Consider the following 27,397-nt stretch of genomic DNA (forward strand, 5'->3'; position numbering starts at 1 on the left):
TATGGTAGCTCTATTTTCAACTTTTTGAGGAACCTCCATACTGTTTCCAGAGTGGTTGCACCAGCTTGCATTCCCACCAACAGTGTAGGAGGGTTCCCCTTTCTCCGCATCCCCGCCAACATCTGTCGTTTCCTGACTTGTTAATTTTAGACACTCTGACTGGTTCACGTGAGGTGGTATCTCATTGAGGTTTTGATTTGGAGTTCCCTGATATGGCAGGTGTTTTTAATAAAGGGGCTTCGGATCTCCTGGGCTGATGCCAATGAATCCCCTGAAATGACATACCAAATTTGTGTGTCCATGCAAGCATTTTTCTGGTGAGAAGGTCCAAAGCTTTTGTTAGATTTTGAAAGGGTCTATAAACCTCACTTCTCCCACCCCCCAACATGTCTTAAGACTCTAGAATTAAAGAAATAATCTAATAACTATTTTTTTAGTTGACAGTGTTAACTGAATATGTATGTTTAAGCAAGAGAGATTATCCAACAATATTGTTGCAATTTGAAAACATAGCTCGAAACTGTAAATATATTAAATAAATTAGAAACTAAGAGTAATTTTAAAATTTAATATATATTCTTACTTACAATAACCTATCTATAAAATGCTCATTTAATTTTATCCTTGGGAGGAAGAAGGCAATTCATGTAAATTTAAATAATTTATCATATAATTTGCACATGAACAGGCTACCAACTAACCAAAAGTAAACACTGTCATCTCGATTTTTATTTAAATAACTCGAGGGGGAAAATAGAAGACTCCAGACCAACAGGCTATGTTTTGAAATTTGCTTTTAAATTCAAATTTTAAATATTAAAAATCTCTACATCCTAAAACTGCTTGTCTTTGGAAAAACAAATAACCACTTACATGCCTTCAACTGTGTCATATCTAAAAGAACAGAAAATAGAGACTTGAACACTTAAGAGTAAACCATACTAAAAGCAACAATTAAAGGCAAATTCAAAGATTTCACAATTAATTAATTAAGGTATGTGCCCTAAAACATAAGTTTATGGCAAAATTTGTTAAAGCTAGTTAATTTCTTTCCAAAAATTCCGTTAGTAATTACTATACCAAATTATGAAAATAAACACACTGTGCAATTATCTTCTGAAAGCCTGCTCAAATTTCTAGACCTATTTAAGTATGTGTACTTTAAAAAAAATTTTTTGCAGTATTTCATATTGAGATACTTTTAAGTTTTTCAGTCTTGTCAAAATACTGGACTCCTGACCAAATGAAATGATATTCCAGTGTTTAACAAAAATGGTCATAAATGGATTTTCTGAAGCCTCTTACCAGTAAAAATGATCTTTCGAATCTCTTTAATTTTTAAATTAGCACCTCATTGCTAGTCATCTTTATTAAAGTGATATTTAAAAAACTGTAATACAAAATTATGCTTACAATGTAGAAAACGCAGGAAGAAGGGTCATTTTTTCATCACATTAAACATTTTTTCCCAAATAAAACCTTTTTACTAGATAGCTGGAAAAAGCATTTAATTATAGCCTAACTGCTTTTTAATGGAAACTCTTCTTTACATACATAGATATGCTAAAGCTTATACACTTAAACTTCTCAGAGAAATTTAAAGCAACTCAGCCAAAGAAATGAAAAGGCCTGGTGAAAGAATAAAAAGAAACGAAAAGGTATAACATAGCCTGCATATACGCTAAATCCACAAAGATTTAACGTAACTCCTTCTAGGCATCTCTTTAAAGGGTTATAGTTCCTGAAAGCCACCAGATGACTCACCCTTTCATGTGACAAACAGCAAAATCACAGCAAGGACCACACAAGGCTGACCTAGTAAGTTCTAACTGTGGTTGTGTTACACAACCCATATTTTGAGTATAACAGAAGACAACCACATTTCATTTAAATTACCATTTCCTGAAGAACACATTAAACAAATACATTCACATACTTTTGCTCCAATGGTCAGTAGGCCACTATGTACACAGACATGTAGCAACTTTCATACAAAAATTTTCAAAGGAATTTCATTTAGATGGATTTCAAAGAGCAATAAAAATTACCAAAATTTCGGGAAACAATACCAACATTTCATTTTGCCAAGTGACAGCATCATAGCCAAATGTAAAACAATACTACTCATTATCATTATATTTTCAGGAAAGGACATTTTAACAAAGAGTAAAAGATACAACTGAATAATTTTTTTTAAAAACTTCGGAAGATTTCAGAAAATTGTCTTTATTTCTCGTTCAATGAAAACTTTTATGTACCAAAAGAGTGCTGAGAATCAGCTTTTGGAAACCTGTATTTTTAGTCATTTCTAGGAATTTGTTATCCATAAAGTTTTCCCAAGCTTACAGATGGAGAAAGCTGTTCAAAACAGAAAAATAACATATGGGAAAGAGGTAACAGGGTATGCCCAACTTGGAACAAGATACCAACTGTCATAACTGGTGCCAATGATAGACAACAGTTCATAAAAGAGTCACCAATCAAATGTGATTTTAAGTAAAACATACAAAAGACAACCAAGGAAGAACTTGAAAAAGCAGGTTTATCAAAAATAGTAATAGGGGTGCCTGGGTGGCTCAGTTGTTAAGCGTCTGCCTTTGGCTCAGGTCATGATCCCGGGGTCCTGGGATCGAGCCCCGTATTGGGCTTCCTGCTCAGCCAGGAGCCTGCTTCTCCCTCTCCCACTCCCCCTGCTTGTGTTCCCTCTCTCCCTGTCTCTCTCTCTGTCAAATAAATAAATAAAATCTTTAAAAATAATAATAATAATAAATAAATAAGGAAGCAAGTAAGTTAACCTTCCCCTTATTGGGAATCACCTTCCTTTAAGAGATCTACTATTTGGATATTGCTAATTCTTCCTCCTTTTCCTTTACAACCCCTTGTTGAATCTTCTTTGATCTGAAACTTGACCTCCCTTTCTGTTACTTTCAATTGCCTACCACCCTCCACACTCTCCAGTCAGGGGTGAACAAGATACACACTCCCTAAGGATTTAAGAAGTATTTAAACTGGTGACTTGATATGTTCTTTGCCAATGATACAGGCAATACCTGAATAGCTGCTAGGAATAGTGCCCACTTTCCCAGACTTTGGTCTTGAAGCAAATTAGTATTTGATGAGATAAGCTCAGCTCCTTTTCAGATTTTAACCACATAATCTAAACCTTGGTTTCTTCCCAGCTTTACTGAAATATAACTGACATATAATACTGCATAAATTTAAGATGTACAATGTGATGTCTAAATCTTGTTTTAGGATCTTTCCAAAATATAATCATTCTAGGACTACTAACCTAACAGAAAGGCACATTTTCAGATATACAAATAACTGAAATACAAAACCAAATATTTTTAACTACTATTCAGTATATTCTATAGTCCATCCAAAACTGCCTCAGAAAATTAAATGTAACATTCATTAATGGGGTGCCTGGGTGGCTCAGTTGTTTAAGTGTCTGCCTTCAGCTCAGGTCATGATCCCAGAGTCCTGGGATCGAGTCCTGCATCAGGCTCCCTGCTCTGCAGGGAGTCTGCTTCTCCGTCTTCACCTCCTCCCACTAGTTCTCTCAATCTTTCTCTCTAATAAATAAATAAAATCTTAAAAAAAAGAAAGATTCATTAACCTAGTTTACTACCTAATGCTTAAAAAAATAGCTTATATTCTAAAACTGTGATTAGCACTTTGTGGAGTATATACTGCCATACAAAGGTTAATATAACTGTGTATTTTTAATAATTTGTGCATGTATAAATACTGTATGAGGGCAATGAAAAAAACATAGGTCCATTAGCAATCAGTAGATAAATAAATGACCTTATTATCAATTTTATTTCTTCCTCAAATTGCCTGCAGATGCTATTTAGAGACCATGCAAAGTGATAAAGTGATAAAATGACCACCTTTCTTTTTTTAAGGACCAAAGAGATTGTCCAGTTCAGTGGTCTTCAAACTATTTATATCAAGTCTTCCAAGAGTTACTTGAGCCTGTATAGTTTTAAGAGAATCAATTTCCAGATCCTCAACTTCCACACAAAGTCTTGCCTAAAGTGATCTGACTGAAAATTTCCAAGTTATAGATAGCCCATTTCTCACTTTACAGAAGAAAAACTTACTCCCTCTTAACCAGACCTTACCTGAGGTACACTGTGCCAGGTGTAACTGGAAGTCTGAAAACCCCCAGGTGACAGGAGAGCAATCTCTTTCAGTGATTAATCAAAGTACTATAACGTAATCCCACAGATTATGTATCTGTATCTCCCAGTATTAAACATGCTTCTATTAAGGGCTAACTGTGATGTTAGGTGTTAGAAATGCAATATTTGGGTCCATGCAGGGATGCTGAGTTCAGATTCATAGTAGAGGGAGGTGGTTGGAGAAGTGGCAATTTTTGTTTAATGACTCTGCCTCTTCCATTCCAAACCCCCACAACCTTAACCTCTCCCTGTCAATATCATCAAAGGATACACTGCTATGGAGGGAAGAGTCCCTTGAGAGCAATACAACTAGAACATCACTAAGAAGCCTAAACTCATATTTGCCTGTATCACATATTTAAATAATTGCCATTCTTTTCAGTTACTCAGGGATGACTCCTTAGCTTATAGCACTTAACATCAGCTAAAGCACCGTAAGTTGATACTGATTTAAACAACAAAAAATTCAGCTGAAATGCTTTCTGAAATTGCTAACATTTTCAAGATAATATAACATATACTCAATAGATAAAACTTCCAAGTGACTTCTTTCAGATTCAGTATATTATTCAATAAAGTAGTAAAAACCTATTGTAATAAATTATACCAATATCTATCTAATCATGCCACTCTCCATTTGGTTCAATCTTTAAAAAGATACTTTTCTACTTACTACTAATATAAAATAATATACTAACTCCTAGGGCAATTTGCTTTTTAGCAGTACATTTTTATCATTTTCATAGATAAAAGTCTGGACATGATTCATTTCATTAAGAAACAGATTTCCAGCAGTATTCTACTTTTTATGTTTTTGCCTGGGTTATATAGTTTAACTCAAGTAATCCACACTGAATTCTATTTATGCAAAAGAATTTTAACAACACTATAAGGTTTACGATTTTTCTCTGAATTGTCTTACCTGAATCCAACAGCAGAAATATCACAATAGCACTATTTTAAAAGCCTTATACTTGAAATGTGGAAACAATTCTTTATTTGTAGGACATGAAAAAATGTGTAGAAGAAAAAAATCAAACATTAACTGCATATATTTAATGAATAATAGGTACTGACAGTACATTTTCTTTTCACATATAAAATTATCAGTGGCTTTAACTACTCACATTTTTCTTTTAAACAGTTAAAAAGTCCATAAGCTGGTGAAATGCATTTAAAATGGATTAGGAAATTATGAACAATATTTACTATGATGGATCCTTATGTTTTTCCGCAAAAGTTGCCCAATACAAATTTTGCTTTTAAAAAGAAATAGATAAAAGTCTTTTTCTCGTGCACTGAACCTTACCTCAAATAGAATCTTGTACATTAAATATAAACACATTGTTGAAATATTAACCAAATCAATTTTTAAAACAGCAGTAATAAATTCCTAAAAGTCAGTGTTTTGCAAAGCAGACACTGAATAAGGACCCTGTATCAAAACCATACAAGGTGCTTATTAAAAATACAAGCTCTCAGGTCCATCCCACATCTACTGAATCAGAATCTCTTGCCAATGATTAAACCTAGAAATTTACCTTTTTAACAATCACTCTCAGCAGACCACTAAAACCAGAAAACCTAGGAGTTGATCAGTAAAGTTCCTCAAATACAAACACGTTAACAGCATGTGGAGAAGTTCAAAGTTAAGTAACAATATAAGAAGAAATCTAATTCAAAGGGTCTATGACTCCAACATCATTAGAAAAACATAGAAGGAAATAAACATAGAATTAGATCTAAGATCAGTTTTAAAAGAGAGCTGCCAGTGACTGTTAATGCTTTGCTTCCTTCTGGAATTTAGGGCCATTGTGGAGACATAACTAAAAAAGAAAAAAGGAACACTCTTCTTTTCCATTATAAGGAATGCTGACCACTATAAAAGACAGTACTATACTGCTACTTTGCAAAACTTGCCTTTTTCATTATTTGTACAGATGATCCTTCAGGATTATCCTCTAACAGTAGATAACATCTGGCTACAAATGTACACATATTGTTAAAATGGTGGTTTGTAAAATACTTATGATCTTCAACAGTCCCAAATAAAGGAAAAATGGGGCACAGGTACTGCTACCAAGAATTATACCAGCTAACTCACAGCCCTCCTTACACATCTCATTTTCCTACCCCATCATAAACCACCACAGCTTGAGATATATACTAGCTTAGCAGTATATAAGCTACACACTTGTCAGTCACTCACACTACTTTAACAACCAAGAGAAGAAATCCAAACTCAAGCTAATTTACTCCCTAGAAATACAGAATAGGGATGGAGAAGGTAACCAAGACTACACTCACCTAAATATTCCTTTTGTTTGGTCCTTTCCCTTGTTTCTGTACAATGTTAGTGAAAACTCTGCTACTAAAATGGTTTATTCAAAACAGACATAATAAAAGGTAGAAGCTCTGTATTTAGTCTCCTTAAAGAGAGTACAGAATGTTTATCTTAAAAGCAAAATGGGTTAAGAGATCTTGGTCATAACTGTCCTCTTCCCTTAAAAGAATGTATTCAGTTTCATGCACCCCTACATTTATACCAGCATTATTTACAATAGCCAAGATATGGAAGCAGCCCAAGTGTCCATCCACAGATGAATGGATAAAAAAGATACGGGAGTATATTATTCGGCCATAAAAAAAGAATGAAATTTTTGCCATTTGCAACAATAGAGATGGAGCTAGAGAGTATAATGCTAAGCAAAATAAGTCAGTCAGAGAAAGACAAATACCACATGATGTCACTCACATGTGGAATTTAAGAAACAAATGAGAAAAGGGAAAAAGAGAAAGAGAGAGATTGAGGGAGACAAACCAAGAAACAAACTCTTAACTACAGAGAACAAACTGATGGTTACCAGAGGGAAGGTGAGTGGGGGGATGGGTGAAATTGGTGATGGGGATTAAGGAGTGCACTTGTCATGATAAGCACCAGGTAATGTATGGAATTGTTGAATCACTATATTGTACACCTGACATGAATATAACACTGTATGTTAACTAACTGGAATTAAAATAAAAACTTTTAAAACTGTATTTGCAAAAGGAGCCATTTGATTTCTAATTGGGGATCTATTAAGTGAGTGGTGTATGGACTACAAACACGACGGCAAATGACCAGAAGAGAATGTATGGCTCTTTCACTTAAGGAACAAGGTAATAAAATACTTCCTGTGACAAACAGTAAAATATAAAACTGCCAAAACAAAGCTTAACAATAATAAATTTCTGCTATTGTGCATAAAGAATATTATCCCAATTTTCTATTGAGTAGCCAAGAAGAATTTGATGAAGATGAAACAATATGATTATTTACTACATAAATGATATCCTTTCTGGAGGAAACAAGGTATACTTACTTGGTAAGCTGCCCTTTATTCTTGTTATTATCAACTCCATTATAAGTCACAGCTGCCAGTTTTCTGCTTCGGTAGTTCTCATAGTGTACATTATTAGTAACATCTTTCAAGTCCTGCATGTGTGTCCTGTCATAAATAAATATCATATCAACAGTTTGCTTCTATGAAGAAAGCTTTGATGTAAATTCAAAATTTTACCAAAACAAAAATTTCTAGGCTTAAAACAAGCAAAAGACTATTCTTAAGGAAGAGCATTCCTCTGTCTTCATTTACACTCAAGGCAGAGCAAGATACAACATACTAAACTTGAAACCAGTGGATATTTAGGTTCCAAATGAGTTTAAGAGTTATAAATCTTCTCAAAGCAGTTACTAAAGGATGGCATTTCCTCAGAAAAGTATTCATAGTACATAGTATATATTTTATTTTATTAGAGAAAGGAGATTAGCTCTTGCTGAAACTCATACACCTAAAAGAAACTGGTTGTTTTTATTATTATTTGAGTTTTTATTAAAGTAATACATATGAACACTTTAGATCACATATCAAGTTGGATTCAAACTGAGGAAAATAATTTACAGTAAATTTCTGTTTCTTCAAACTGTTCAGTGAATGTGGTATTTTGTTTAAATGAATTTTGCTCATAGTATTTCTATCATATATAAAATCAATACATATATGAAATAAACTATACATGAGACAATTTCCTCACTCCTTGATGACTCTAGAAGCTAAGGAAGGACACTCTGAGCGGCTCAATGATATCCTTTACCAAATCAGGGAAAGGACACACCTGGAGGGGCAGTACTCTGTATCGTCTGATTCTCCCTTTCCTCATATCATCCATGCCTGCCTCTGCCATCCTCCACCTCCCTTCCAGGAAACAAACAAGAAGGTGTACTGTTGGTGTTTTTTGTTTTTTTTTTAAGTAGGCTGCACGCCCAATGTGGAGCCCAACACGGGGCTTGAACTCATGACCCTGAGATCAAGACCTGAGCTGAGATCAAGTCCAACACTTACCTGAGCCACCCAGGCGCCCCGAGGTATACTGTGTTTTCACTCTTCCTGATATCCAGAAAACATTTACTATTACTTTCCCTTTGTGAACATAATGTGATTTTCAATTACTCTAATTTATCTCCTACTAACGGACATTTTCATGCAGTTCTCTGATAGTTTACTCATCCTAAGGAGTACTTTAAGTCTGGGTTTTCCCCAAGTCTCATGGTTCCTTTATGCTCTATTCCTTGACGCATTTATCTTCTCCATGGCCATCACCATCCCTTTCCACTTCAGTCAAGTGAGGCAGCTCCTTATTCCTAGCATATCCACTGGCTGAGATTGAATAGCTCATGCTAATTTGTCACTGACTCTTCAAACTTAAGAGTCCCACTGCTCTGAAAGCTCTCTTTCCAGCCTTGAAATCAAGTCACTCTAACCCGTGACAATTTTCTCCTTGCTTGTCATTCATTTTTTGGTACCAGTGTATGTTATGGATAACACCATACAACCTCTTCAATTTTACTGTAAGCTCCCCTTTATAAGAAACACTTTTGCCATCACTTCTTGTACTCTTGATACAGATAGCACATAATAGGCCCTTAAGGGGCACCTTGGGTGGCTCAGTCAGTTAAGCATCGGCCTTCAGCTCAAGTCATGATCCCAGGGTCCTGGGATAGAGCCCCACATCGGGCTCTCCGCTCAGTGGGGAGCCTGCTTCTCCCTCTCCCTCTGCCTGCCGCTCTGCCTACTTGTACCCTGTCAAATAAATTTTTAAAAAATCTTAAAAAAAAAAAAAAATAGGCCCTTAATCGGTAACTAAATATTAAAGCTGAGGTAAGGTAAACACTTGATTTTCTGGAATAAACTACTGTTACCACTTTCTCTAAGTAGAGAATAAAAATAAGTAACTGTGCCAATGTAAAGTAAGTGTTTTATAATTTTACATATAGATGATACCTCAACACTGAATCACTGAAAAATCATTAAAGGACCTGAGGTGGATGGAGCACTTAATAGTTGAAATAAAAGATGCATGAAATAAAAATAAGCCGGACTTACTCATTGTTTAAGCAACTTTCGTTAATGCCATCTAACATTTCAGACAATGAAAGATTTTTTCCTTTTACTAAAATGACCTTCTTTATAATTACCTATTTCTGATTTTTTTTTCCCAGGATATAAAAGGCTCTATTTCCACTTATTTAAACATGTTCACTTTATTTTTTTTAAGATTTGACTCAATCCTCCACTCTTAAAATCAGTAATTAGCAACAGTTTTCTCCAGTTTCAGGAACTTATTCATCTTTTCCACTTCCCCCTGTTGATATCACAGCCCTCTCTTCTCTCCTTTTGTTTTCTTTCTCTATTTGATTTCTACACTGTCCATCACCACACCTTGAAAATATCTGTATCAAGTTTTCTTCCTTTCCATTGTCTTCCTTGGTTTGTCTGCAATAGCCAGTTCTCTTAATGAGCAAAATGACACTTCTTTGAACTTGGGTCTTTCATAGAAGCAACAATATTCCTAACTTTAATCTGCAAGATTTCAATTACTTAGAATTTATAGACATCTGGAATATTGGTGTTGCTATTTCCTTCCTTTCAGTATTTATTATCTACTAGGTGCCTTTAAAGACATGAACTACATTAAATATATATCTTTCTTACCTCTACTCCAAAGTTACAAGGAAAAGTAATAAAATATTCTTAAGCTTTTCATTTTTTTTAAGATTTTATTTATTTATCTGAGAGAGAGTGAGAGATAGAGAGAAAGGGGGAGGAGGGGGAGAGGGAGAAGCAGACTCCCCACCGAGCAGGGAGCCCGATGTGGGGCTATATCCCAGGACCCTGGGATCATAACCTGAGCCAAAGGCAGACGCCCAACCAACTGAGCCACCTAGGTGCCCCAAGCTTTTCATTTTCAGACTATAATACTCTTCAAGGATGTTTCACACACTTAAATGTAAAAACTGTAAATGAAAACTTATGAGAAGAAGCAAAGTAAAACCATCTTGCAAAAGTGAACATTTATGCTTTAGGAAAGAAAAACAAATGTGCTGCAGCAAATTGAACAAATAAATTTCTCATTAAGTAAAATCACCTAACCATCTACCTTCAGGAGCTGAAAAGCAAGGTCTTCATCCTACTCATTGATAAAAATATTAAACAGGACCACTCCCAATCTCACAATCATCACTGAATGACTGTATTTATCCTAATCTATGTTAAGACATCTATTTCTATGAATCCTTTCTTACCTGACCCACTCCATGAAATATACCACTTACTCTGAATTCCTTTAATACATCCAGGTATTCATTTCATGGCACATATCTGCTTTATATTATATAACTTCAGAATTTTTTTTTGTATTTTCATACATGTATGACTGTCTTGCAGCTTTCCTATGCTTAATCTTCCTGCAGGAATGGTCCATATGTTCTGTAATCCTTTTATACTAGTGAGTCCTACTCACCAGCTGCCAGGCTATGCACCTTCAAATGTTCAAACTCTAGCTTCTGGCTCAGTAACTAGCCTTCCCTTCTACAGTATTTTAGCTATGCAGGCAATTATTGACTGCATATTTAAAAAATACACAAGATGAAGTTATAGAATACCACTGTGTCAAGCACTGGGCAAGTTGCATAGGGGATTTAAAATTGAGGAAAAGAATAAAATCAGAGAGAATGCACTGACAATATTTATAAAAACATTCCCTACATATATACTGTTGTAAGCAATTATTAGTTCTTTTGAAGTCACATCTTAAGAATGGAAGAGAAAGGGAACAGTTCATAAGAGAAACTGAAATGCTATATTCTCAAAGCTGAGACAAATGACCCCCCCCTCTCGTATGCATCTGTTCTCTCATGGTGTGAGGCCTGGCAACCCCAACTGCTGAATCAACCCTATCATCTCCTTCCTACCAAAAAAACCCAGTTATAAGCTTCTTTAAGAAAGACTAATAACATGGCAATCTCTTTGATTTCAAAATTTACTCTGATATTTAGTGTACTTCTTGAGGTAGCAGTCTGACTCACTTAAATTTCCCCCCTCACTCGTAAGAATAACCTTATTGTTCCATGATTTCCAATTTATCATCAATATGCATGTTAATAGTTCTATGTAGATAAAGATACTCCTGTGTATTGGGAGACTGGAGGTTGAAGGGAATATGTGGTGAGGGCCTGGAGAAGCAAGCAAGATGGAGGTGGAGAGAAGTGGGGAAAGGGTTATGAGGTGGCAAGAGGAAGGAATTTATCTCAACATGAAAACACTGAAGCTCATTTTGATGCCCTGTTTCCTGCCCAGTAATGTCTCTGGCTTCCTCTTTGCTGTTTCTTTTTTAATTCAAGTCCCAGTCCTCTAATCAGGATTAGCTCAATGTCCTACTCTCACAGGCTTTCCTTCTCTTTCATCAGCTGCACAAGGTACAATTCAGGAGTAATGTTTTCTCACCTAGGAGGAAGATCAGTTTTGTTCACTGTGTTCCAGTACCAAAAATGCCCCACTCATCAGCTGCCAGGCTGTGTACCTTTTAACTTCAAAGACTAGCTTTTGACTCAAAGCCTAGCCTTCCCTTCCACAGTTTTCCCAAGTTTTTCACAAGAGCAAAAGCCTCTTCCTTTCCTTATCTCGTTTACTATTAACAATAAAGAGACTCATTTTCCCATACATGTCTAGTAACACAGCTTATTTTGTATTTTTGCTAACAAGTTTAAAACCTTGGCAAAATAATCCAAGTTGTCTCCAAGCAGTGCTTACTTAGTGCTAGAATGAAAATATCAATTTAAATTAGCTATATTTATAGAAGTCAAAAACTAAATCTAATTCTAACTTTATTCTGAGAAAGAAAAACACTTATTTTCATCATTGCTCAAACTTACCTTATCAACATATTTCTTAGAATTGTAAAATCACAATGTTCACCATTTTCAACTATTTAAAAAAAAAAAAAACACACATACATTATTTCTACTAAGCCAAGTCTTTTCAAAGGAAATTTCACAGAATATGGGGGGGGGGGGGTGTTACAATGAGAGAATATGCAAAATTTCATTAACTTTTCACTACTTTTCATTAGATCAAAACTTTTCATTACAGTTTAAACACTAACACAGTACTTAATTTAAGGGCATGCCAAACAAGTGTACTATAGTATTATTTATTGTAGTATAATCCTCAATGATAAAATATATAAACCTAATAAATGAGCTCTCCAGAAACAAACAATTTTGAAACTCTGAAAGGGGAGACTGTGTATTCATTTGTAAGACACTATATTTATTCCCTAATAAAATGTATTTTAAAAGCTTAATGTTGGGTTGAGGGGGAATCACTTCAGAAAAGCCTCCTTAAGGTGGCCAAAATAAAAACATGAGTCAAGAACTTTAAAGGTTCTTTATTTTTAAAAAATGAATCACTAATAAGAACATTCTGGTTTGGGGTGGGTACTAAAACTAGAGAAACAAAGCAATTTCATCACATATTTCCAAGGAATGTAAAAGTTCTAAAGCCTCAGCTCAGCAACTGAAGGTTACCAGGGGATGACAGAGAGCTGGGAACGAGTACAGTCTCTCACAGATAGGGAAAACTGCTGATAAGGACAATAACTTGGAACAATCTGCTAAAAATTATAGAATTTTTCAAACTAATAACAAGTAGATAAAACAATCATGATTCAATCTTGATTCCAAGTTACCATAACACAGAAGATTAAATATTAGGTCAAACCCAGTATAATAAACACAAATTTGGGGAAACATGTCTATTGCCAAGAAGACTTCTGAGGTTTGGTGCTATAAACTAAGATTTTACTGGTATTTGAAACTCCTTAAAAAATTAGTACAGTATCTCTTAACAGTGATTTTTTTTTACTCTAAAGATGTGATGCCAAGAAAAGATGACTTTTATCCCAAGGAAAGGATATTATGAATGTTTTAATTCAGTTTAAAATGACAGTTGTTCTCAATCATTCTTGAGGGTCCCAGACCCATCTGAGACTCAGATAAAAGTGAGAGTCCTTTTCTCCGAAAGTATTTTCAACTTTAGAAGATTTATTTTCAACTTTAGAAGATTTATTAGATCCCCTGGCAGCAACCTTTGGGCCCCAGCTAAAGAATTCTTGCACTGTAAGTATGTTTTCAAACAAGAAAACAGGAGTAGATTTAATGATGGGACGGAGGATACTGACAAGTAACTTGGAAAGTATTACAAAATTAACACATACTTACTTGTCTGACTTGGTAGAACACAAGGTCTGAAAAACTGGAATGTACTTAGGAGCATATGAGGCTAAATGAAACTGAATTCAGAACTATCTGAAAATCTAGAATATATCAATGTGAAATACAAATTTTTGATCACATTTGTGAGATCTTATAGAAAGCCATTCACTGAAGAAAACCTTACCTTCAGCAACACCCCAAGGATACTGCCTTCCTCTGACCCTTTTGCCATTAACTTCAATGATAGTATTACTACCTACCACAGCGAGAGGTAAACGGTCCTATAAAACAAAGTATTCTTGTTCAAATTCAAGAATAAAGAAGTTTACATTACTCAACACATTACCAAAAAAAGAAATTACTTTGACAGTTACTGTATTTACTTTTATAGGCCATTCACAATTACTATTTATTATTAAAACTGTCATTACATGGTATTCTCATCAATGTAAACAATGAATAAAATTATATTTTCTCTGAAAATTTAAGAATACTAAGGCATATATACTTCACTCATCAAAGTACCTGTTAAAAAGATAATCTCCAAATGAAACTGTCCCATATTGAAAAATTTAAAAAGGGTAAAAAAACAAACGGCAGTTGGAAAAAATGAGGCTTGTGACTAGCCTGCCTATTTGATCACAAACTAACCCTAAAAGCCCTGGAAGCAGGGAATATTACATGTGCTAAACTCAATCTGTGGAACGCCGGCTCTGGGGGACTTGATCTGTATTCATCCAGACTAACTCACACTACAATCTTTCAAAATTCTTGTAGCTTCCAGAAATATTTAAGAATATATAAAATATATGACTATTTTATAAAACTGCAGAAATTTTTCATTGGTCAGGTATATGTATTTCCTTATTCCAAGATAATTATTTGCTTAGATAATGCCATTAACTAATACATCATTTTAAGGTTCAGGGTACTTAGGAATGACTATAAATTAAAAAACAGAAAATTATGCTGGTATAGGTTTTGGGTTTTTTTTATAAAAAGACAAAAGAAAACATTTTTGTCTGGCTCTTAAAGACTATGCATAGCAGTACTTAGGAACAAATCCTCTCCCTTCTCATTACCTGTTTTTTAAGGAGGAAAATTACATAATATAAAACCAGTTAACTGAAAATCGAAGACAGAGATTATAAAACAGAGATTATGCCATTCATCTATTCCACACAATGTCTTATTACATATAACAGCCACTCAACAAAGTTAATTGCAAAGTTGAATTCAACAGTGAATAATCTCCCTATTCATTTTGTAAGCCAACTACTTAAAACAACTGATACTTTTTATCTTTTCAGTGGATATTTCAGTGGTTTTAAGGCCCTAAAACATTTTAGTGTATATATGGGAATAAACCTACCTTTATCTTTTTAACAAGCTTATTTTCTTCTTCATCATCTGTCTCTGGAAATTCATATATTTTAATTTTATGTTCTTGGATTTCTTTCATTATCTAAAATGAAAGAGGAAGTTAGCAAAAGTGCACCACACATAATTAGTAGATTAGCTTTATTTGTATTATACTCTTCTTAAATTCCTGATTCCTCAGCTCCAATTCCTTTACTATTTTTCAGTGATGCAAAACTATAATCTAAAAGCAAAGAACTATGCTGATCTTTTTTTAAACTATGAAGTTGATATATAAATACTATTCCCCAAATCTGATTTCTTCAGAATTATTAAAGTTATATGGTTATAATACCAAAAGAGATCTAAAAATGATGTAAGATTCCAGAAAGGGCTTTCTCTAGTTGATTTCTACTATAATGGTTTTACATCATTTATTTATAATTTGACTGACCTTCTTTCTCTAGATAGAACCCTCAAACTGTTTTATTCAGCTGAATCAACACAGCTTCAACTCACCTAAATTTTTAGTAAAATTTGGTAAAGGTAAGTGAAACTAAGTACAGCCCTGGCTCCAGGAGAAAAATCTGCATGCTGACCAGAAAATATCCTTGCATGTACATTTGTGTACACACAAATCAAGGAGCAACAGATATAAGATCAGGCAAGTACACAGAGAAAAAACACACCCTGGAAATTAAGAAGCTAAGGAGTTAATAAGGAAAATGCAGGGGGGATAAAAGGCTACTTATTAATAACATCAGAAATTACCTACTTCAAACTAATTCCAAATCACTCCAAATTCTAAACAGAACACAGACACCCAAATAATGTTCAACTACCTACCCTACTCAAACTCACAATAAACCAATGGCCAATATACCCAGAACTAAGTCCTTGCCTATATGGGTATTTCAGCCAACCATCACTGTAGGGGGCCCCAGCAGCATAAAGGGGCCCTAAACAAAGTAGGTAGAGGTAAAACTGCCACAGAGAAGGACCACATATCTTTTACAATTGGGGTATGTATCTATATAGAGAAAAATCTGAGAATAAATGATGAAGTGTCAAATATATGACTAGGAGAAAAAAAAGAAACACTAGTGGCTTGCTCTAAGAGCAGTGGTTCTTAGAGGTCGTACATTAAAAATGCCAAAGCTCTACCTTAATCTATAAAACCAATTGGTAAGGATACAGTCCAAACCTCATTTTCCTTCTCTGTTGTTTCTTTTTTTAGAGAGAGCAAGCAAGTGGGGGGGCGGGGGGGGAGGGTTGTGTGTGGAAATCCTAAGTAGGCTCCATCTTCCGACCCTGAGATCATGGCCTGAGTCAAAATTAAGAGTTGGGCGCTCAACCAACCGAACCACCCAGGCGCCCCCCAATAGCTCATTCTAAAAAAGTTCTCCAGATAATTTTGATAGGCACCCTGTAGTTAAAAACCACTTTTAAAGAATATTAAAAAAAAATATTGTACAACTACTACAAAGTGACGAATTTGGAAGTAGACTTTATTGTTTATTCATCTTTTTTATCCCTAAGTTTTTAGTACAATTCCATATCAAGATACACACAAACCAAGAGGAGTTATGTTGGTATAGGTTTTGGTTGTATTTTATAAAAAGACAAAAGAAAACATATTTTTGTCTGGCTCTTAAAGATTATGCATAGCAGTACTTAGGAAAAAATCCTCTCCCTTCTCATTATCTGAAGTAACTGGATTTGGGAAACAATTAGTATTTGAACTTAGAAAAAGCACATTACAAAATAAAAATGGGAGTGAATAAATGTAAAATAAATAAATATATACTCCTAGTAGAAATACAAATACAATAAAAATGATGAATTAAAACATTCCCAAAATATACAGATATAGCATAATCTCAAAGCAAATCTCAACAGATTTGGGTTTTTTTTTTTTTTTTTAAAGATTTATGTATTTGAGAGAGAGAGAGCACGAGCAAGCAGGGGAAGGGGCAGAGGGAGAGGGAGAGAATCCTCAAGTAGACTCCTTGCCAAGTGCAGAACCCGATGCGAGGCTTGATCCCAGGACCCCAGGATCATGACCTGAGCCGTAATCAAGAGTCAACTGCTTAACCAACTGAGCCACCCAGGTGCCCCCAGATTTTTGTTTTTGTAGTAGGTTTCAAGGTATTCTAAAATTCATATTGAAAGAAGTGCAAAAACAAAGTATCTTGTTACAAAGGGGGCTTATAAAGACAGTAAGAGATAACTAACTCTAAGACCTATTTTTAAGTATTACACAAGGTAGCTACAGTATGGGACACCTGGGTGTCTCAGTTGGTTAAGCATTGGACTCTTGATCTTATCTCAGGTCTTGATCTCAGGATCCTGAGTTCAAGTCCTGCACACAGGGCTCCATGCTGTGAGTGGAGTCTACTTAAAGTAGCTGCAGTTTAAAAACTACAACTGGCATAAAATAAAAAATAGACTACTGGTATAGAAGCACAGCTCCAGAAATTCACATTACATTTCAAAAAATGTTATATATAACAAATCAAACACAATGAGGAAAAAGTAAACCCCTGCTTTAAAAAGTGTTCAGCCTTTCTGGGAAATTAAAAGTTAAAGAAATAATTAAGTGCCACTTAATTCCAAAAAAAGTTTTAAAAATAAAATGACAATGTTGGCAAGGCATTGAAAAAATACACTCATTATAAAAAAATCTGTTTTAGTGCGAAAGCACCATGACAACATGGGGGAAAAAAAAGAACTATAAAATAATCATACCCTTTCAAAAAGTAATCCTCTTCCTGGGAATTCAGTCTAAAAAAATAATTCTAGGGACACCTGGGTGGCTCAGTTGGTTGGGCATCTGCCTTTGGCTCAGGTCACGATCCCAGGGTCCTGGGATCAAGCCCCTTGTCATGCTCCCTGCTCAGCGGGGAGTCGGCTTGTCCCTCTGCTGCTCCCCCCACCCCCACCCACGTGTGCGCTCTCTCTCTCAAGTAAATAAAATATTTAAAAAAAATATAATTCTAAAGGGTGTGGAGAGGAGTGATGTAACAGTAACATCTAAAAGAGTCATTTAAATTGACAAAGGATAAGGGCACTACTGATAGTGGATAAGAGCTCTGAGGAGAAAACAGGCAGATGATTTTCAAGAGTTATTTTTAATACAGTATAAATGACCATATAGTAAAGTAGCAAGAGAAATACACGTACATTAAACTGAAAATACAAAAACTGCAAATTACATGAGTGGTATAAGAAACCGAAGAATTCAAGCTCCTTTTCTCACCTGTTTTTTAAACTGTTGGCACTCCTCTGGAGTGAGTGTGTCTGCTTTGGCAATAAGTGGAATGATATTCACTTTTTCATGCAAACGCTTCATAAACTCAATATCCAATGGTTTAAGTCTGAAATACACAATATTTAATATGATTGAATGATCAATTTGGCGGAATAGATCATTCACATCCCCAGTGCTCAATTAAATACACTGGGACTACTTACTTATCAGAACCAAGATGTATTGGGCCAGCAACAGTTAGGTAGAACAGGACCTCAATAAGCATTGCAGTGGCTAAGAAGGCTTTGACTCCTCCCCGAACACCCTGGTCATAGGGTTTTGGCCCTAAAGAGGAATTAGAAAAACCAGAGAAGCTCCTAATAGGCTTTCCTAGAATAGCCTCTGTACTTACTACTCAAAATTTGGGAAATCTGTTTTGTTTTTAAATAAAAAATGATAGTCCTCTTTTGAATCCCACATTCCATTCTTGATGTCAGATAAAAGGCTCAAAAGAGAATTTTCTTCACTATCCCTCTTACCCATTACAATCTGGCTGCTGCTCTCACTTTGTTGTTATACTTTCAAGAAGGTCACCATATACTGCCATGCTCCTAATATAATTAGCATCAGTAACTCATAGATATTGTGGTGTTTACCATTACTTTTTATATTTACCCATTACGCAGCACTGGACATTACTCTCTCATAAGCTGTTTCCTTAGGGTACTTATTAGGATCGTCTCTGTAAGTTAGTCCCTTAAGAGTTACCTTCCTCAGAGTACTCTATACTACATTCTCTCTTTACTCTGCATTCTGTAGTCTTAGCATTGACCACAGTGACTTCTATCATCCTCTAGGAGTCTCAAATCTTCACATCCTGCTCAGATCTCATTCTTAGGTTGCAGACTTGTGTTCACCCAGTAGAAATACCACTTAGACATCCAATTTTAGTTCAAAATCAAAAGCTCATCTGAACCCCCAAATTTTCCCTCCTCTTCTGTGCTCTCTATTTTTGAGAATGGTACTACAATCCACCCAACTACTCAAGACTGAAACCGAGGGTTCCTCCCTCCTGATTCTCACTCCCAAAGATTTCCCAAAACCTGTTGAACAAATAAATATATTATTTCGGTTCAGGCCACTAAGACCTTTTTAGTACGGACAATTATTAGAATGCACCCAGTTTCCCTCCAAACCATACACACTACAATCAGAAAGGTCTTTCTAAAATCCAATCTGAATGAGTCATTTCCCTGACTGAAAACCTTACCAAAGGCCAGATTCCTTGGATAGTGTGGCCTATAAAGCCTGTGAAGACACAGCCTTTCTGGCTGTCTTCATCTCCTAACATCCCTTACCATCTTTTGCCATCTCCTACTTATAATGTGCCAGCCTTTTTGAACTTATGATTCCTTAAAAGCCCCATACTTTGACCACTGGTCATGGGCTAATGCCTCTACCTAAAACACACTCCATTCCCATCCCCCTTCTACTTGGCTTGCCTAATTCTTTTTTGTCCTTTAGGACTTGGCTTATAATTCTCATTTCCTCTGGGAATATTTCTCCAACCTAACGCTAGGCATCTTCTAAGAGGTCACAACACTTAATTTGTCATATATTGTGTATCTGTTTTCCCCATCTTCTCACTAGAAGATCCTTAAGAGCAAGGCTTTGTCTCATATCTATATCTCCAACACCTATTACAGTTCGACACCTGAGGTATCCAAATATTTGCTGACCAAAAAAGTAAGGTGCTGTGATTTTCCTTATGTTCTTGAATAACTCTAAACGAAAACCAAAGAAATTCTTCACATTTAGAATATATTATAGGCTAAAAATTAATATTCCACAAAAATAAATGAAGATGGGAATATTTTTCATAGAAATAGCATTCTAAATTGTTATTCCTTAACTTACAAACCTTAAAAACAACTGGAAAAAAGATCTAGTTTAATTATGAATTTTATTAATATAAAATAAAGAGAAAGCCCTTGTTAGAGTTCTTTTAGAGTACTATAGTTAAATAAACATATTGTGTGTGGGAGTATATACATATATGTATAAGTAGTGGGGAGGTCGGGGACCCAGAGACTAAAGAGGTATTCCTTTTTACTAACAAATAATAAATAATACTATACCTCTTAGTGGTAGTGATGCTGACTGGCAGAAAGATAGGGATATGGAGTAGGAAGGCAGGTATGGAGAAGACACCTACCTCCTATTCTAATTCTCCTTATCCTGAATCCTTTGAAATGTGATATTGGCATTCAGAGAATAGGGAACACTACAGAAAAGAGATTGTCGCTGGAATAACACTGTATTATCTATAAACAGCACCCTTATTTCATAAGTGCTAACTGAAAGAACATAACCAACTTTGAAAAAATTTAAGTTTTGCTTTTCTTCATCAGTCATTACATACAACATTAAATATAAAAGCCATGGCCTGGTCAATCAGTCTCAGATCTGTAAATTTTTATAGTTCATTTTCCAGATTATACTCATGACAAATTTAAGTTACCACCAGTACCACCTCATTAAACCAGTAACAGACAAGAATTCAGTTAATCTAATATTTTAATATTTTAATATAAAATATTAAAATCAAAATCTAAGTTAACAAGGTTTTACACTTAAAAGTAAAACAGCACTTGCTGAATATTTATTATCTCAACTTTTAAAGAAAAAGACACTAAAAAACAACAATGAGAAGGAAATGGGTAAAGTCAACTTCTTAAATATAAAACAACAAGGCTGAAGAACATTTAAATCAGTTTAAAAATTAAACTTCAGGGGAAAAAAGGTAAAACCTTTATAAAAGCCCCGATAAAACCCTTCTGCCCTTTTAAATTAGAATACAAATTTCAGAAGCTTACAAAATGTCAACAGCAGAAAACATTTAGTTCACATGTAGATTACATTCTGGTTGAAATTTTTCCTCTGTCCATTTAGTTTTATTTCAGGTCATCTTTTCCAAGAAATTTAGTTTTAAACAATGGAAAGTCCTTTATAGAATTTCTAGAAGATAAACCCACATTAGAGGGAAAAGACTATTTTATTTATTTAACCTCAAAGCCTACAACAAAATAAAATGACTACAGGGCAAATGACAAATATTTATAATATATACACATACATATATTTCTAAGGGGAAAAAATCTTCTGTATAAAACTCACTGAATGACACTGATTTTTTTTAAATGGAAATCAATATTCAAAAGGGTAAAAATACCATTTTAAAATTCAAGTTCCAAGTCAGTTTTTAATTTTAATAGCTTTACCAATCACTGAACAGAAAATGAAGCAACAATTCCTGAAATCATAAATCAGTCTTGTGTTTAGTGATGACACTAGGTGGGCTGAGGTGGGGGACACTGAAAATACAATGTTGGACCAATTTATAATTACTCCAAAACAGGACCCCTCAAAAAAGGGAATCCAGGGACTACCCAGATAAGACAGAAAGGCCCTGATTCATCTATTAGACTGCATAGAATTTCAGTCTGTAGTGAACAGGAGATCAAGAACTCTCTACATAAATTCAGTGTTTTATTCTTTTACTTAATCCACAGTAACACATACCAATGGGTAAAACTTTGTTCCATGCCTAAAAGTAGTTAAGATGAGAAACTATTCAAAAGCACATTTTTATGCCTAGAAAATAAAAATTTTGAACCCCCATCTCTCATGACAAGTAAGAAATGGCCCAAAGCTACTACACATCGTTTGAATCATTAAAAAAAAAAAAAAATTTTTTTTAATCTTATTTCCCATGTAATTTTAAGAAATATACTTTCCCCCAGGGATGGAAGGAATGTGATTTCATGAGAATTACTAAATCTTGGAGAGGGTCCAAAAGATCTAAAATAATAAAACTGGATAAAAACTGACCAATTTCTAGTGACTACAGTGTAGTTAAGATTTTACTTGTTGGCTTCCAAGAAAAAGCCCTAACAAGTTAATGATATGATAAAAATAGATAGATACAATAGATAAAATAGAATGATTAAAAAAAAGTACATAAATTCAGGAAGAAGCTAGCAAGTACTCATAAAAGGCTATATATAGTGTGTTGTGTTTTTGAGATTATTTTTTTGAGCCTTTTAAGTAGATGAGTCAATTTTGCACATTAAATATGTAAACTTCTAAGAACACTGTAGAAGAATATTAGAAACAAAAGAAGAAACATTTGCACCACTACAATCTGACAGTGCAAAAATGGTAAACTACATAATTAAGACTTTTTGCTCAACCACGATAATGATAATGAGCATTAGCTTATCTAGGAAAATGGTGGAGAAAGCAGCAGAAAATAGAAGAGAAAGGTACTGTTATGAAGGAACTGGTTTATACTACTGTAATCTGAGGTGGTGTAATGCTATTTAGTGTGATGCTATATAATATTCCGGTTCTTTTTGGTAGAGAGATAGCAGCTCTAATCATCAGGTGGCTGAGCTATGCAGAGTCATCTACCCAAAGAAAAAGATTGAAGGAGAATAAATACAAACATCTGCAGTTGACAGTGACACATATCTACTCAAATGACAGAGGAAGTACAAACTATAAAAAAAGGAATAGAGGCTGGCCATACTAACAAAAAGAATAATCAGATCATATGAATGTCCAGATACTTACATTTAAACTCCTAATAAGTAGAAGGTTAGCACGGATGATATGAAAAATAATATGATTGTGATAGCTAAGATGAAACAGAGTCAAAGAAACTTAGTGAAGAAATAAACGGCACATAAGAACTTAGGTTCTTAATTTTTTTTATAACCTTTTCCATCAGATCCATAGTAAAAACATCTTTGGAGTTTCTTAGAATATGTCTAAGCTAATTGTTATAGCTGTTCCTCATTATTTGGTAGTTCAATTTGTGGCAAGAGGTCAAAAGGGGAAGCTAAACTAGCCACACTGAGACATTAAACCATGATGGAAACACTGTTTCTTATAGTGAAGCAGGTAAAAAAGCCTTATGTGTGAACTAAGAAGTAAAATTAGCTCATCTAGGACTTAAAAAGTGTTTTTTATAAGCCATTTTTATATAGAATTTGGGATTTCACAACTGGTGTAGTTAAATGTACTCCACAGAGATCTGGATTACTAAAACATGCACCCAAAGTTCAGTAATAATAAGCAAAAGCAAGTTATCAGAAGTATCAAAGTACTGACCCATGTCCTGAAGGAGCAATGAAGTATAAACAACACTGCACCCTGTTATCAGGCATCTGACGTCTGTTCACTCGAGATTCTGCATTTAGGTAGTCCTCAAATTTACTATCAATGTAGTCAATAACAGGCTGCCAGCTATAGAAAGCAGATAAATAAAATAATTAAGTTTCAATTTACATATGAATGTGCAACTGATGACTGTTCGAGTAATCAATATTTTTAAATGGGCAAAACCAATCAAACCAGTGGAAGAGATCTCAAATTTTTCTACCTATACTGATTCAAAAACAAATATTAATTACATTTAATAAATCTTGATTCCATTATTTCTAAACTTTCCAAATCAAAGAAAATTAATTATATAGTCAAAGCACAACCAAATTATCATATTATTTGCACTGGTAGTATAAGATTAAATAATACAAAAACCTCATGATGAATCTATTTAGGTATTTTTTTATTATTATTATGTTATGTTAGTCACCATATAGTACATCATTAGTTTTTGATGTAGTGTTCCATGATTATTTAGGTGTTTTAAAAGTTGACACAGAAATTTACTTCAAAAACAATGTGGTACTCAAAGAAAAATTTAAATATTGTTTATAAGATACTAAGGTATTATTTCCAAATAGAATGTCATGAATGTTTTCTTAACTTATGACTTGGAAAAACTGAACATTTAAAATTAGGTTTAAATTAGGATGTGATAGAAAATAATATATACAATAAATGGATAAAATTATAGTAGACAATGGAAAGTTTTAACTTCCTTATAATAATGAGAATGCTTGTATCTATACTGTTTTGGAATTTGTCTTCAAAATAATTCTATGACAGGTATTATCTCCATTTTATAGAAATCAGTTCCAAGAAGTTAAGCAACATTTTCAAGTAAGTGGCAAAGTTGGTAAAAGAACTCGAGTCATATCACTTAAAAGTTCAGTGACTTTTGCTAAAATGAGTAGTTTAAAAATCTTAAGCAGAAAAAGTCTAACCACCGATACTCCAAATGCAATATAAAGCAGTGACAACAACCCTTCTTACCAATTACTATTATCCACCGCATCTCCAAATCCTGGGGTATCAACTATTGTGAGCAGCAACTGAACACCACCTTCTTTGATTAAAACTTTGGATTGTTCCACCTGTAAGAGTCATTGGTACAGATATTAATACCACACATTACACCTGTGGTTTCCTACAAGGTAAGAGGCAGGGGATGAGCATTAATCAAAACCAACTGGGAAATTTTTACAAACAAAATACCCACCCCCACATTTTCTTTAGAATCAATTACTGCGGATACTAGAAGTCCTGGTTACTTGAAAGAAAAGCACATATATAAATAGTGGGATTATGGCTTATAATTGACATAAAGAAGGAAAACAGGAACTGAGAAAAAGTAATAGTCACTAAAGCCATATAATATTCATATAATCTAAATGCATATCTAATAATATAAATAATGTGCTTGAATGATTTGGTAATTCATAGAAATCAAATGCAATTAACCAGACAAGTATATCTATGTACCATTTACAGTAAATGTTTTCCTGGACTATCTCCTTCTAGTTTGGTCCAAATCAATTACTCAAGTTAACTTATTACCATTCCCAAATCTTTCTCAGCATGGCCATAATTATTTACACTTGTGTTTGATATGGCTAAGATCCAATTCTCTTCTCAAATATTATACTGCACATTTAGACCAAAGCAATCAGCAAAGGTGCAGGCACTGAAAAGAAAAAAAAAAAAAAAAATCCTACTAACTCTGATTAAAATCTTTGGTTCTCTTTACAATTTGTAAAAATATTCTATTTGAGAAAGGGTATTGGACTTAAACAATGCCAACAGTTCCTCCTACAATCTAAGATTTTCTGTAACCCCAAGCTGTGTATCAGAACATATAAATCATTCATCTTGGGCATATGCTCCTGCTAGATAAAGTAAACACTGATTCAAACAGAAAAGGGGAATATTGCCCCCAGAAAAACACAAGTTTTCATTCAATGTACATTTATATCAAGGGCTAATTAAGACTACAGGCTCTACGTATACTGACAGGCTAATTTAAGAGAGAAGAATTAGACTCAAATTTTGAGTGTTAACTGCCATAAGATGGTATGAATTAAGGAATTAAGTACTGTAAGATTTAAGGGAAAAATCATCAACATGTGAAAAGCAACTTCAGCTATTTACGTTTTGGAAAGGAAACGTGACTAATTTCTAGGCAGAAAAAGTTAGGTGTATCTTTTGGGATTACAGATATGTCTTTCCATTTTCCTTTGGCAATTTTTACCGAGGCTAGCATGAAGAGACAGAGGAACTAAGACTGAGATTGCTGAGCAAGAAAGTCTGTGGTAGCACTGTCCAACAGAACTTTCTGAGATGATGCAAATGTTCTGTATCTGCACTGTCCAATATAGTAGATGCTTGCCATGGTGGCTACTTAGCCCTTGAAATGTGACTACAGCAACAGAGGAGTTGAATTAACTATTTAATTTGAATCAACTTTAATTTAAATAGATACATGTGGTTTGGTGACACTGAATTGGACAGTACAGATCTATGGCAACCAAAAGTTTTCGTTTTGTTTTTTAAGATTTTATTTATTTGACAGAGAGAGACACAGCGAGAGAGGAAACACAAGCAGGGGGAGTGGGAGAGGGAGAAGCAGGCTCCCCGCAGAGCGGGGAGCCCGATGCGGGGCTCGATCCCAGGACCCTGGGATCATGACCTGAGCCGAAGGCAGACGCTTAACGACTGAGCCACCCAGGCGCCCCAAAAGTTATTTTGTTAAAAAAAAAAAAATACAAAAAAAAAAATCTTGTTAAAATTGAAAACACTGCCTGAGATTTGGACATGTATGTCGATGGAGGGGCTTCTAATCTTTTAGACAAATAAGAGGCAAAGGTCTTATCTTTTAGACCAAAGGTCTTTATACTGCTTTAATCCTAGTGTGAACCACCAGTGGAAATTCTGAACATCCCAAATATATTTATTTATATCTACCAAATATATACAATTGTAAATCTGTTAATAAGTATTAACACAGTATTAATTCTCTGTAGATTAAAAAAGTAGATATCAATAAATAGGGTTCTTAATATTTCCTGGCCATTTTCAGTATCAATAATGGATGTGCATTGCTTAGAAGACCACTGTTTGACACCACATAGCTAAGATAATACATCTAGTCTGATACGAGGTTACGCTCATAATATGAGAAAGCAAAATGAGGAAATAATCAGACTTACCAGTGTTAGATTTTCAAAACTTAAAAAAATTATGTTAAGTAAAAATTATTTAAGAAAATTTTAAAATTATATTATGTCATGTGACTTATAAAGTTTGTATTTTATATATATGGTTGTCCTCTAGTCAAAAGACAATCAAGCTGTCATTATATATCAACTAAAAAAATGGTCAATCTCCAACATCTCAATATATTTTGAATTTGCTTCCATTCCTTCATAAAAACAGCTTATTCATTTATGGTAACTGTCACTAAAGCAGAAATATCCAAAGTAATCATTCCATCCCTGTACCTAGTAACTCTTTTAAATGACACAGAACTATATGTTAGAAACTGATGCAAAATACAATTGTTCTACATGAATCATCTCCCAATTTTACTCCAAACCCTTTCTGGTTCCTTATTACTAAGCAAAGCCCATATATTTTTTTTTATTTTTTTATTGTTATGTTAATCCCCATACATTACATCATTAGTTTTAGATGTAGTGTTCCATGATTCATTGTTTGTGCATAACACCCAGTGCTCCATACAGAACGTGCCCTCCTCAATACCCATCACCAGGC

At 34.4% G+C, this 27,397-nt stretch overlaps 1 protein-coding gene across 4 annotated transcripts in view; it reads right to left on the reverse strand.

Moving 5' to 3' along the window:
- Positions 1 to 3,016: 3,016 nt before the first annotated feature.
- Positions 3,017 to 27,397, reverse strand: part of SEPTIN7 (septin 7) — an 89,620-nt gene continuing 65,239 nt past the window's right edge. For all 4 annotated transcript variants that reach the window (XM_081800276.1, XM_081800277.1, XM_081800274.1 and 1 more), the window contains 7 exons: positions 24,620 to 24,720; positions 23,573 to 23,707; positions 18,407 to 18,524; positions 15,161 to 15,253; positions 13,973 to 14,069; positions 12,448 to 12,499; positions 3,017 to 7,684 (listed from right to left, as the gene is read on the reverse strand). In XM_081800276.1, the coding sequence (XP_081656402.1) occupies positions 7,555 to 7,684; positions 12,448 to 12,499; positions 13,973 to 14,069; positions 15,161 to 15,253; positions 18,407 to 18,524; positions 23,573 to 23,707; positions 24,620 to 24,720 (726 nt within the window). In that variant the 3' untranslated portion in view covers positions 3,017 to 7,554. The remainder of the gene's footprint in view (positions 7,685 to 12,447; positions 12,500 to 13,972; positions 14,070 to 15,160; positions 15,254 to 18,406; positions 18,525 to 23,572; positions 23,708 to 24,619; positions 24,721 to 27,397) is intronic.

The sequence above is a fragment of the Leptonychotes weddellii genome, chromosome 12 (assembly GCF_054177405.1).
Source record: "Leptonychotes weddellii isolate Sample4059 chromosome 12, ASM5417740v2, whole genome shotgun sequence".
NCBI classification, from domain to species: Eukaryota; Metazoa; Chordata; class Mammalia; order Carnivora; family Phocidae; genus Leptonychotes; species Leptonychotes weddellii.